This window comes from Phyllostomus hastatus, unplaced genomic scaffold (assembly GCF_019186645.2).
Source record: "Phyllostomus hastatus isolate PE091 unplaced genomic scaffold, TTU_PhHast_1.1 phas_contig_1441, whole genome shotgun sequence".
Taxonomy (NCBI): Eukaryota; Metazoa; Chordata; class Mammalia; order Chiroptera; family Phyllostomidae; genus Phyllostomus; species Phyllostomus hastatus.
In genome coordinates, this window is record NW_025333597.1 from 1 (window position 1) to 13466 (window position 13466).

General features: G+C 37.6%; 1 protein-coding gene across 1 annotated transcript; it reads left to right on the forward strand.

Annotated features, from left to right (window-relative positions):
- Positions 1-548: 548 nt before the first annotated feature.
- On the forward strand, positions 549-13113 carry LOC123830245 (guanylate-binding protein 2-like). The gene is made up of 9 exons (XM_045856273.1): positions 549-671; positions 1628-1737; positions 4015-4211; positions 4559-4801; positions 6900-7180; positions 8682-8894; positions 11114-11216; positions 11506-11699; positions 12823-13113. Exons 1-9 carry the CDS (start codon positions 591-593, stop codon positions 12937-12939), a joined length of 1539 nt encoding a protein of 512 aa, XP_045712229.1. The 5' UTR covers positions 549-590; the 3' UTR covers positions 12940-13113.
- The last annotated feature ends 353 nt before the right edge of the window (positions 13114-13466 follow it).

Consider the following 13466-nt stretch of genomic DNA (forward strand, 5'->3'; position numbering starts at 1 on the left):
AGGGTGAGCATGACTATGGAGATGTGAAGAGAGAGAGTTAAAGATGGAAAGAAATATTAAAACCTACCTTTCAGGTTTACTGATGAGCTCCCTACATTTACTCTGTTCCAGAGGATACAAGTCACCTCACTCTTCTCATTTTTCCTTCATTTCCCCTTTTAAACTATAATGTGTCTTTCTGGGAAGAATAAGGCCATGATCAATACAACTAACATACATAATAATAAAACATAAAATACTAAAATGTTTGGGTATTAATATCAAGCTTGCACTGATCTTTATTTTTCCTTCTGTTGTATTTTGTTGGAATTTTCTGTTTTGTTTTTGTCATCTTTTTTAAAGCTTGCATTAATCTTTAAAGTAAAATAAATGTTTCACTTTGCATTGGATACTCTAACCCCTCTTTCTGGTTATAATTAAGGTTAACATTGATTGTGGTTTCATTTATCTGTTCTAATTTTGATTTCATTAACTTTTATCTCCATTTCCACAACTATTTGATATTAGAAAACCAAGTCCTGTTACCTCCTCTCCCCCTGGCAGGCTTCTCTCTGGGCTCCACGGTGCAGTCTCACACCAAGGGAATCTGGATGTGGTGTGTGCCTCATCCTAAGAAGCCAAACCACACCTTAGTTCTGCTTGACACCGAAGGCCTGGGAGATGTAGAGAAGGTAAGACATGAATTTTTACATCTTACTTATGTCAGATCACTAGCCCCCTTTTACTGCCTCCCGCACTCCTTGATGTAGGCTTCTAACATAGCATATCACCATATGATTCCTTTCATTTACTTAGTAGTGGTCAACATTTGACCTTAAATACAGTCTGAATCCAACCAAAGTAAGATTTATATAAGGAAAGTAAACATAAATGATGATGCTAACAAGCTCATTGAAGAGTTGTCACAGACCTTAAACACTGAGCTTCACCTGGCCGCATTACATACATGAGCACTGAAAGTGGACCATAAGGTCTGCTGATAGGCTATACAACTTGTAAATAATGGCCGATGACAGTTTAAGTCGTTTTTCTTTAATATCATAGAAAACTGTTTTGGTGAGGCTGTGAAGGCGCCTTTAAACCTGACTAGATACTTTATAAACATGTCTGACTTTTCACAATAGGAATCCTGAAAGGTGGTAAATATGGTCTTATCCACAGCTGTGCTATCTATTTATAACAGAAGCAAAGGATAAGATTTGACGTCAATATCTTTGTTCAGAAAGGATTGTACATTACTACTCTTCTAAATCCTAGACCTATAAAACTCCTATCAAGGGAGCACTTGTTAACTACTAAGGAGTTTCTTACCGTTGTATGCCATAGAAATGTAATAGGATCACAATCTAAGTTTAGGGGACCTGTTTGAAATGTATTAAGTGATCATAAATACTTATTACTATCACTCTCCTATGCATTTATATGCATTGCCTTATTTAAATTTCATGACACTCTGAATTGAATGTTCATAAATTTATTGTATAGATCAGAAAAATTTGCATAGGGAAATGACTAACCTAAGTTTCCACAGATAAATAGAAAAATAGGTGGTTCAGACTTTATCTACCTGAATTGAAAGCATGGCACTTTTACTGTCTATTCCATGTGACTCTACAATGACGTCTAGGGAGACAACCAGAATGACTCCTGGATCTTCGCTTTGGCAGTCCTCCTGAGTAGCACCTTTGTCTACAACAGCATGGGAACCATCAACCAAATGGCCATGGACCAACTGCAGTATCCTTTTTGTGGTCCAAAACAACTTAAATCCAGAAAGTCACAGCTTCATATTTTCACTAGGTAGAGTGGTGGGCAACTGCAGAAGAATTCATAAGTCCTCTCCTTAACAAATCCCATCATGCTCAATATCTAAATTCAGTTCAACCAGCCCCAGAGAGTCAAGCTTTTCTGGTATTCCAGACATTATTTTTATTTACTTGTTTATCATCTCTGTCCCTCAGTAGAATGAGATTATCATTAGACATTATCCTAGACACTTAGCTGCACAAGGCTCTGTACATCCCCCATCTGAGTTAATCTCCCCTCCCTTGCCTAACCCTCAACATCCTCTAAAATTCATGCTCTCATTCAGCAAATCTCTACATCCTTATCATCTCCTCTAAATATTTCCTTCTAACTGAGTTCTGTCTATACTTTGTGGACATAGTTTCCCCAACAGGCCTCTCCAGTGATTTTAGTGGTGATCTTTTTCTCCTATACCTTGCCTAAGTCCCAGAAAATTTAGGTAACCTCCTTGCTCCTTATGATAGCTTCTGGATAGTTCCTCATTCTTCTCCCATTAAAAAGAGAAAGTCCTTTGAATGACATGCACCGATACTACAGCACTCCTCATTGGTGCAGTCATCTACCAACCCCCCTATAAACAAACCAACCTCCCTGTGAACAAACCCTTCCTATGTTAAAACTTCTAGCTCTTAGTTCACTGTAGTCTTAGAAATGTCAACAACCAATACACATCCATTTAACACTCTGATCTCTCAGTTTCATCACCTTCTTATACCTTACCCTGCACTCTCCTTCATTCCTAGTTTTGGTCATTATCAACAACTTCAACATTTCTATAACTTAATTTCAACCGTTGTCCTACATTAGCATTTGTAAAGATTACCTTCATGAGCTTCCATCTAATGGATACTTATACTCTTTGACTTCTCAGTAGCATTTGATAGTTGATGTTTTCCTCTTTTCTGAAACAGTTGGTTCTTTAAGTGTCTAGAATGTCATTGCATCTTAATATTCCACTTTCTTAGTTGTTCCATCTTCTTGGTTTCTAACTATTTAATTCTTGGGAATCTTCTAGTCTTCCTCTATTCTCAATCCTTAAGTGATCTCATCCAGACTCAAGGCTTTCAGTAGCATCTGTATGTGGATTACCACAACAGTTGTATATGCAATCATGACTGCTGTTCTCAGGTGCAATCTTGTGTATGTAGATATTCACACAGTTTCTCTGTTTAGAGGGTAAGAGACGTCTCAAACAGCATATAAAATGAACAGAACTTTTAATTTTTCTGTTCAACAGCACTGCTTCACTATCACAGTAAATTCCCACAGCATTCACACGGGTCCTTCCATCAAAAACTTAGAATTCATCCTGGATGATTTCTTTCTTCATACCTTAGAAACTACTAGCTGGTAAGTTTTGTCGGCTGCACTGTCATAGGTATTTGCCCATGCTGACCAATTCTCATCATTTCCTGCACCATAACTCTAGTTGAAGTTCCATCTTCTTTTATCTGTGTTACCTCCTTAACTACCTAACCCCTCTCTCTACTTACACTCTTGCCCCTCACAGACGCAACACCAGCCAGGATGATCTCTTAAAAACCAGCATCAGATCATATCCCCCTTGAACTTAAAACTTCCCAATGGCTTCCCATTAAATTTAGGTTAAAATTCAAACTCTTTCTATAGCTTACATGGTCTGGACCCTATCCATTCTAGGACTTTGACCCTAGCCACACTGGCATGCTTGTTATTTATTAGACACCCTTAGTAATTTTTTGTCTAAGTGTTTTCAAGTACTCTTTTCTCCCCCTAAAATGTCCCTGCATTGGATTTGTGCATGGTTGACTCCCACAATTCATCCAGATCTCTGCTCAGACAACCTCAGAGAGAATTTAGCTGAACAACCACATAAACCAGAACCACATACAGTTATTCTCTAACCTTCAGCATAGTTCACTTTTCTTTCAGGTCATTATTACTAATACCTCAAATTTTATTGTATTTTTGTTTACATACTTATTATATGTCTCCCTGACTAGAATGGAAACTTTACGATACTAGTATTATCTCATTTACTGCAATATTCTTAGTCCCTAGAACAGTGCCTGGTTCATAGTAGGTGCTTAATAGATATTTGTGGAATGAATGGAAAAAATGAATGACTGAGCTAATTAAGAGAAAAAATTATTTCAGCTGAGCTTTGGGATAAAGTACTGCATAAAAAGTGTTCTTCTTTTCTGCAGTTTTCCTATGTTAGCATCTCAGTTATGTAACAGAGCTGACTGAACGAATCAGGGCAAAATCCTCACCTGATAATGGTAAGGTTGAAGACTCAGCCGACTTTGTGAGCTTCTTTCCAGCCTTTGTGTGGACTCTGAGAGATTTCTCCCTGGAACTAGAAGTACATGGAGAACCCATCACTCCTGATGAGTATTTGGAGTTGTCACTGAGACTAAAGAAAGGTGACTGGGACTTATCATTGGGTGACAAATAAAGAAAAAACAATATTAAAATAACCATTTGTGTGTAGATGCTAAAGTTATAATTTTGTAACTGTGTGATTCTGACTGTTTTATTGCAGGAAATGAAAACATTCCTTGGCTGAACAGATGGATCTAATTTTAAAATATCTTCCTCTTCCTGGAGAAAGAAAGTTTCTCTACCCTTCAATTTCTTAAAAATTCTTGATCCATCATGAGTTCATTTTTTGTCTCTTTCCATAGGATTTGTGCATATTATGAAGTTGAAGTGTCATATATTTGAGACAGTTAGTATAAATTTGTACTATTTCTGATTTTCATTTCTCTAGGTACTGATAAAAAAACTAAAAGCTTTAATGAACCTCGGTTGTGCATCCGAAAGTTCTTTCCAAAGAAGAAGTGCTTCATCTTTGACCGTCCTGCTCCAAGGAAGCAGCTTACCCAGCTGGAGCAGCTACAGGAGGAAGACCTATACTCTGAGTTCAGAGAACAAGTAGCAGAATTCTGCTCCTACATCTTCAGATATTCTGAGGCCAAGACTCTCTCAGGCGGCATCATAGTCACTGGGCCTCGTGAGTTCTTCTCACTCCTCACTTCTTACCTGAACTTTCCTTCTGTCCATTGAAGAAAATAAAAGAGGGAGATATAAATGTACTTATGAAAAACACATAGTATAATGATGCTCAGGAAAACATACCACAAGATTCACATTGTGAACTTTATGGACAAGTAAAACTATTTCTGGTGTTATCTAATATTCATATGAGCAAGATGAATAGAGGAGAAGAACTAGAGTTCTTCTATTTTTGCATAGTAATTTTCCCCACATATTCTCAGCTCCCTATTTATGAAAGATTCTCCTAGTGGATCTATATAGATTGACAAAGTCCAGAGAAGGCAAATACCCCATTGATGTGAGTCTTTGCTGCTGACCTTAGCACCAGTCCCTTATTCAGCAATTCAGGAATAGGGAAATTCACTAGAAATTCATGAAATGCACCAATAACTGGGTATAATGGTAGATAGAAAATATTTTATTTCTATCCTCATTTCAGCACCACAGGAGTAAAAGTACTTAATTTTTTAAAATTATAATGATAAATAGTGAAAAGCACAATAAATTAAAATAATAGGCTGCTATGAGAAATTAAGGAGTATATGCATGTAGAAGATAATTTGGATTCAAAGACAGAGAATTTTTGTCTCTGAAAGTAACATGTTCTTACATGTTACATGACAACTTAATGAGTAGGCATCAAGCAAAAGAATAGAAAGAATGCTTTGCAGACAGAGATAATATCATGTGGAAAGGTCTGAGACAGGAAGGAACTCTGTAATTTCAACAAAGGAAAAGAAAGATGGTGTGTTAAATAACAGCAGAAAGCATAAAAGTGGCATCACAATTGGAGAAGTATGTAGGGGTAGTACTTGAAGGGATCGTAGATGACTTTAAGGAGAATAGAGTTTAAATTCAATGGGACAATCTTGAAGAATTTTAGACAGAGAAGTAAAGTTATCCCATTTATATTTAAAACTGTCTTCCTAGATGTTTTTTAGATGTGTTGGAGGGATATACAAGAGACATGAGAAGCTGAATAATATTTGCAAGATTTTAATAATAAATGGGGATTTTGTTAAGCTAAGATGATAACAATGGTCAAAATGGACAGGATCCTTTTTAAATGTTAAATCCATAAGGCACAATGATGGATGTGAGCAGGGAATTAAAAGGACTCCAGGGTTCTGAAATTAAGCAACTGTTTGAATGGGTGTCAATTACTGAGAGGGATATCTGAAGGAGAAGTAGTTTTTCAGAGTGGATGAAGTTATTTAGATTTAGATTATTTAATATTGGTGTTCCTCTGATGTATAAAAGAAAGTATAACATGCAGATATTCAAATATACAAATGTAAAGCTTAAAAATCAAGTCAAAACAGAAAATACAATTCACTAGTATCCATATAGATATTTAAAACTGTAGAAACAGAAGGGAAGGCCCAGGATTGAGTCCCAAAGAACTGCTGCTTGTAGGGTAACCAACCACTCCAGTTTGCCCAAGGCTGGGATTTCTTGGGATGTAAGACGTTCAATGCCCAAACCAGCAAAGCTCTGCACAAACCTGGATGAGTGGGTCACTCTGCAAGTAGCTCCAATAAGGCAGTATCTAGGAAGACTCGCTTATCTAGGCCAAACAAGACTAATGGCCTATAGCAGATACACACACACCCACACTCACACACCTGTACACATAAGCGAGCTAAGTTTTCTCCTTAGCCTTTTTCATAAATTAGAACTGAAGAAGGAAAAGAAAGGAAGGCAGAATAAAGGGAAATGTAGAATGGTTGAGAAAACATCAAGACCTAATATCTTGACCACAAAATATCCCTTTCTGATCCATTCACTGCACCATCTTTCTTTTGGACAAGGAAAATAGAAAGAGAAATTTAAACTTCTCTGAATCTAGAGGTTATCAAAATATTCCATCACTATTCTCCCTCAAAAAATTCCTAAACTACTGTTTGTGATATTAGAAAAGCATTACAAATGTTCTAGCACTTGATTCTAAAAAATTAAATCATTAAATTCACATTTTAGGACTAAACAGTTTATGGTTTGTTCCTCTCTTTCACCAACTGACAATTGCTATTTTATTAAATTCTCTTTTGCAGGACTGGAGAACCTGGTGCTGACCTACGTCAATGCCATCAGCAGTGGGGATCTGCCCTGCATGGAGAATGCGGTCCTGGCCTTGGCAGAGATAGAGAACTCAGCCGCTGTGAAAAAGGCCATTGCCCACTATGACGAGCAGATGGCCCAGAAGGTGCAGCTGCCCACAGAAACCCTCCAGGAGCTGCTGGACCTGCACAGGGCCAGTGAGAAAGAGGCCATTGAAATCTTCATGAACAAGTCCTTCAAGGATGTGGACCAAAAGTTCCAGAAGGAATTAGCGGTGTGTGTGCTATTCTAGATAATGAGAGGCAGAAAAACCTGGGCCTTTCTGGATATGAGTAGTTCTTCCTAGATCCAAAGACAGAAGCACTCGGTTAATGTGTATTCATTTGCAATCATTACTAAAAAAATAGAATACTCCTAGCCTCGGTCCTATAGACCATGGCACCACAACCAACTATATTTATTATAGTTATCCTCTTTTGTAGTCCCTTTCTGGATGGCATATTTGGAGCAAATAAGTAAATTGTAAAACTGTATTTATATAAGATTATTTAAATTTATTTTAAAGTGAATCAAAGGCACAACACTTTCATGTTCCCTGCAAATAATCTGATAGGATACGATTCTTTATGAAAACACTAAAAATATTTTGTCTTTATTGTAAAGCAATAGTAGAATTTTTAGGAAACCAAGAAAGTCAAACCAATCATAAGAATGCTGTTTGAGAATGTTTCCAAATCTGTGTCTTTACAAATTAGGGGAGGGTTGCAAGGCAGGATTTTACAAATGTCACCTCCCTGCTTTTAAAGGGAGGTGAAATTTAGATAGTCAATGAAATTAGATAGTCAAGTTCAGCAGACAATGGACATCCTTCTGGACTAATGTAAAAGCTTGTTATGTAAGTTCTCCTAAATGATGTAACATAGGTAAATAAACAAGGTCCAGCAAAAATAACACCACCTTTTTATTACAAAATCATAAGCATGTAATTCTGTAACATAACAATATTACATTCAAGCACACCATTTGATATTTTAGGTGAAATGTTTAAATTAAGACTATAAATTATCACATCCATATTAACACCCCACCAATCACACTCAAGCAGGCCTTACTCCTGCCAGGCTCTGTATTTTTGTTAGGCTTTCTCAATACTCAAAATACCTGGGATACAATCTTCATTACCTTCCTTAGCCTTAGACTGAGAAAATCTACAAAAATATTCTCATCCAAAAGGTTGTATCAATAATCATCGACGGTTTACTGAGCAGTTGTAGAAAAGCCACTGAGGTTAATACTTTACATCACTACATCTAATCCTGACATAAAATCTATGAAATGGATATAATTTCCAATGTTTTACCAACAAGGAGACCTCAGTTCACAAAGGTTGAGTGTCACAAAGCCACAAAGGAGTGGACCCAGGAACTCCATCCACCTAGGCCTTCCTGGCTCCACAGGTTGTACTCTGAGCTCTTCTGAAATTGGACTTCAAAGGAGAAGTTTCACATGGAACGGTGTCTGTGCTTTAGAATCATTCTCTGTAGCAGGAAAAGTAGAGAAAAGAGCTTCAGATAATCACAGCCAGAAAGGTAGATGTAGTTTTTTTCCACCTGCAACCTTCTTAGAGACATTCTAGAGCCTCACAGCAAGGTGATGGTGTGGCCCAGTTTATATACCACAGTCTCTGGAGGAGAAGCATTTCTCCATAGTCTATGTGTGGTGAACATCCTCCTCATGGCTAACTGTACCATCTGTGCTATTTTGTCACTTCACAGGAATGTTTACTAGCAAAACGAGATGACTTTTGTAAGCTGAATGTGAAAGCATCGTCAGAGTGTTGCATGGCTTTACTTCAGGACATTTTCAGTTCTCTAGATGAAGATGTGAAGGAGGGAAAATTTTCTAAACCAGGAGGTTATCAACTCTTTACTCAGAAGCAACAGAAGCTGAAGAATGAGTACTACAAAGTGCCTAGAAAGGGGGTAGAGGTAAATATCTACTGAATACTATTTCTGAGGACTTGCTGAGATGACCCTTTCAGACTATAGTGGGAACAACCAAAATGGGATTGGGACATAGTGCCTCTGCCTCTCACTCAGTCACTCACTGATTCATTTAGGAGAGAGACTGCCATGGGATGCAGTACATATTCCTCCTTGGAAGCACAGGTGAAGCCCTCAAAAAATGTAGAATTAATCCATTAATTTAGTCATCCAGTGATCCAGAAGTGATCTATTCAGGCCTAACTATATGTCCAGTCTTGTCAAGTTTCTGGGACTAAGGCAATTAAAAAAAAAGTTCTCACAAAGCCTTAACCAGAAATAAGCAAATTATGTAGCTTACAGACAAAAATAATAACAGTTGACACATACAGACCTTGTTGTGCTTCAGGAAATAGATGGGCTTAACTCATTCAATTCTCACAACAACCCTAAAAAGTACATGTTATTCATATCCCCAGTTTATAAATAAGAAAATGGAGACACAGAAGTAAAAGAACACCCAAGAACATATAGGTAATGCATGGTGCAGCTGGAGTGCTAATCCGGATAGCAGACTGTGCTCTTAATTACCCTTTTATGCTTGTGTACTCAGTTTATGTCCATTAGAATTAGGTTTGGGTAAATATTATTTAAAAAAGAGTGGCTTAGAAAAGACAGACATTTCTCTCTTGTGTGCAAGAAGTGATTAAGAGCTGATCAGTGTGGCTCAGCTGGCGGGGCTTCCTTCTGCAAAGTGAAGGTCTGCCAGTTAGATCCCTGGTCGGGGCACACATGAGATTCCACCGATTGATGTTTCTCTCTCACGTCCATGTTTCTCACCCTCCCTCCCTATCTCTTTAAAAAATGATTAAAATATTTTTTAAAAGAGAAGTGATGAAGAGAGAGTCCAGGTTGATAATGACAACTCCATGATAACATCATTCTCAGGCCTGTTCCTTTGTTCTGCCCTAGCACCTGAGCACTGTGTCTCTCTTCATGGTTAATTTGTGCTCTAAGATGGCTCCTAGAGTTTCACCCATTAGTTCCACATTACAGGTGGAGGGAAAAGGGAAAACAGAAGAGTAAAAGGGTTAACTCTCTTTAAGGTGATTTCCAAGAAGTACCATAGGCCTCTGCTTAAGTGCAATTGGTGAGAATTTCATCGTTATGGGCACTGAGCTCCCAGGGATGTTGAACAGGAAATGCAAAATTTTATCTTAGTCCACAACCTGTCCAGGTGAATAAAAAATCAGAGTTCTGTTACTAAGAACAAAGAGGAGAATAATATTAGAATTATTCTAACGGTCAAAAACTGCCCTGAAGAAAAAGGAAAGTAGGTTATGGGTATAGAAGAGGAAGGAAATGTGATGCTATTTTACATGTTTTTACAGAAGGCTTTTGTCATGAAGTAATGTTTCAGCACAGTCTTCAAAGAAGTGAGGGAATGAACTAAATGGGAATCCAGGAAAACAAAATTTCAAAGCAGAAAACTCCAAAGGATAAATTGGTTTCTATCCTAGGAATAGCAAGAAATGTGGTAGGAGGGCAGTGGGCAAAGGAGGAGGTGGCAGGAGATGATCTCAAAGAGCTGTTCAAAGGCCACAAGCCAGATAAGATAGTACCATGGAGTCACTAAGAAACTTTGAATTGTATTTAGAAAGAGTAGGAAAATCAGTAGAAGGTTTTGTGCATTAGAGTGAGCTGATCTTTCTTAAAATGGTATAGCATAACATTAGGTACCCTGAGAAGAATGGACTGTAGGGGAGCAAGAATGAAAGTAGGCAGACCAATTTTGAAGCTAATGCAATGGTCCATGCAAAAAGTAATGAGGCATTGGACCAAAGCATATGGGAGGAGCTGGTGACAAGTGATGGGTTCTGGTTGGTTTTATGTGAACACAGAGCAAAAATCATCAGCTGATGATTGATTGCATGTGGGATGTGTGAGAAAAAGAGATATCGACTGTAACTGTTAAGGTTGTTAACCCATAACAGTTAGAAAACCAGAGTTACTAAATTAAATGAGTAAAATTGGGGTGATAGGGAATGAAACAGGTTTAAGAGATAACTCAAAGTTGGTCTTTAGGGCAGTTAAGTTTGAAATGCTACTTGAATTCTACAAGGGTTGTTATATACATGATAAAATTAAATTAACACATGTATTGCTGGATTTTGCCTTAATTCATAGTCTCTGTTTCTTAATTCTAACTTCCTCTGTATCGCCAGGCAGAAGAGACACTGAGGAAATACTTGGAGTCCAAGGAGTCTGTGGCTGATGCCATTCTACAGACTGACCAGTCACTCACAGAAATGGAAAAGGAGATTGAAGGTGAGAACAGGTGCAAACACTCTAGATAGGTGGAGAGACCTAGAAATGTTCATATTAGCCACATTAGTCCACCTGAAACATTATTGGAGAGCAAAGAATAATAAGTATAGTTCATAGCTCTACCAGATTTTTTTAACTGTTAGTTTTGGCCAACTTTTGCTTACTCATTGCAAAAACTATCACAAAAGCTTTCTCTACGGCATATGAATAAAAAAAGGTGGGGATGAAAAGCAAAATAAGGCTCTAACAATTTAATCCTTACATTTCTGTGCTCATTTTTCTTCCTCAGTGGCACGTATAAAGGCTGAATCTGCAGAAGCAGCACAAAATATGTTGAAGGAAATGGAAGAAAAGACTCAGCAGATGATGGAAGAGAAGGAAAAGAGTCATCAGGAACATTTGAAACAATTGACTGACAAGATGGCGCAGGAGAGGGCCCAGTTAATGGCAGAGCATGAGAGGGTTCTGAGTCTTAAACTTCAGGTATTCTATTCTGTCATCACCATTTTATCTTCCACAGTACTGAGCCAAAAACACGGCTTAGAAGGTCTAGAGCTTTATGTCAGATTAAGGGCTTTTCTAGCCCAAACACTAGTAGACATTTCATTTTCTTACTGCTTCTGTCTATAACCATCTCTGGTTAATTAATGGCATTTACTCACAGGATAAAATGTCAATGACTCTTTTATTATTAAATCACTAACAAACAATAGTTATTCACTGACCGGCTCTGCATGTTGGTTTTATATCACTCTGTAACCAAATCCTCATGTTATATTGTAGGTGCTATTATATTCTCATTTTCAAATAAGGAAATTGTAATTTCATGAGAGTTAAGTGATATTTCTGAGTCTTATCTTGTGGAAGAATACCTGGCCTGTCTACCCTACTGAGTGGAGTTCAGTGATTTTGTTTCTGCCACACCTGGTATCACTTTATTCCTGCAGGCACCCTATGAATGGGAAGACTCCCTGACCATCTAAACAATTAATCATGTAATTAAATACCCAGGTTGCCTGTATCTTCCTCTTTTCCAGGCACTATACTGAGTCATTGTTGAGTCCAGATGTTCACTCAGAAATAAAGTACAGACCAGTGCAGACCCTGATCTCTTCAACTTACTTCTGCCCCCTTGTCACCAAGTTTTGGAAAGTTGTACTAAGTTCCCTCATCAAACATCTGCCATGATTCTGAATCATGTAGTAACCTTTCCATTGCAATTCATCTTTCTTACCTTCTTAGACATATATTTGAGAGCCCACACTAACTACATCATAGTTGAAGGGAAAATATGATAGATTTTCCAGAAACACTGTGTTGCATGTGGATGAAGAAGGACAAGAATATGATTCTGTGTCACTAATGTTTTAGAAACCATAAGAGAAGAAGTTTCATGTAGCTAAATAAAGCCCCCCCCCCCAAATTATTGGCAGCTGTAGAAAATTCCAAAGAGGGTGATTTAATAGAAGTTAAGAAAGGCACAAATTTAAAAACTAACTTTTAAAAACTCATGTGGGATTAACATAAGTATTGACAGGGACAATAATTTGGCAAATATGGGAAATGTTTTAGATTGTGTGAATTCAGTCTTCACTTTCCCTTTCAGGAAAATGAACGGCTTCTCAAGGAGGGATTACAAGAACAGAGCAGGAAACTTCAAAAAGAGATAAACGATTTGGAGAGGAGACGCAGAGAACAATCCCCATCATGTAACATACTCTAAAAATCCAAGGAGCATCATTTCCTCACCAGCTCCCCTCCCCTCCACTAGGAAAACTTGAATGAGCAACTTCAGAATGTCAAACAATTGCCCCTAAATTAAAATGAAAATCATGATGCTTGCAATGTTATTGCCATAAAATTCACAAAGATAAAATAAAGTGCAAAGTTTTCTTTACAGAGTGATTCAATTCATGCTTAATTATAGTAATAATGATAAGTATGATTCTTAACTGGAGCTTGTATTTGAAACCATGCATATTGAATCTAGAGACACTGGAAAATGTATAATGGGGTGAAATCAGGATGGTTCTGTTCAGAGTAGAATTGTTTTCCATCACACATCACACTTCTAAATATCCTAAGCTCCATTCTATTGCTCAAAAGCTTTCTTTGGTCTTGGGATAGAATCAGTGTGTTTTGAACATAGGGCAAGGCTGAAGGAAGTAAACAGTTGATCAGTTCCATGGGGTGCAGTTAATCATCACTCCTGCCGAGTTGTCATGCTCATGACCTGGCTGCAAATATGAA

What these genes read in the sequence shown, in the direction of transcription:
- LOC123830245 (XM_045856273.1), top strand. Translation starts at nt 591, where the DNA reads ATGTGGTGTGTGCCTCATCCTAAGAAGCCAAACCACACCTTAGTTCTG. An exon ending in CATCATAGTCACTGGGCCTC is followed by an intron (nt 4,802 to 6,899) that starts GTGAGTTCTTCT and finishes TCTCTTTTGCAG; the next exon opens with GACTGGAGAACCTGGTGCTG. An exon ending in TGCCTAGAAAGGGGGTAGAG is followed by an intron (nt 8,895 to 11,113) that starts GTAAATATCTAC and finishes CTGTATCGCCAG; the next exon opens with GCAGAAGAGACACTGAGGAA.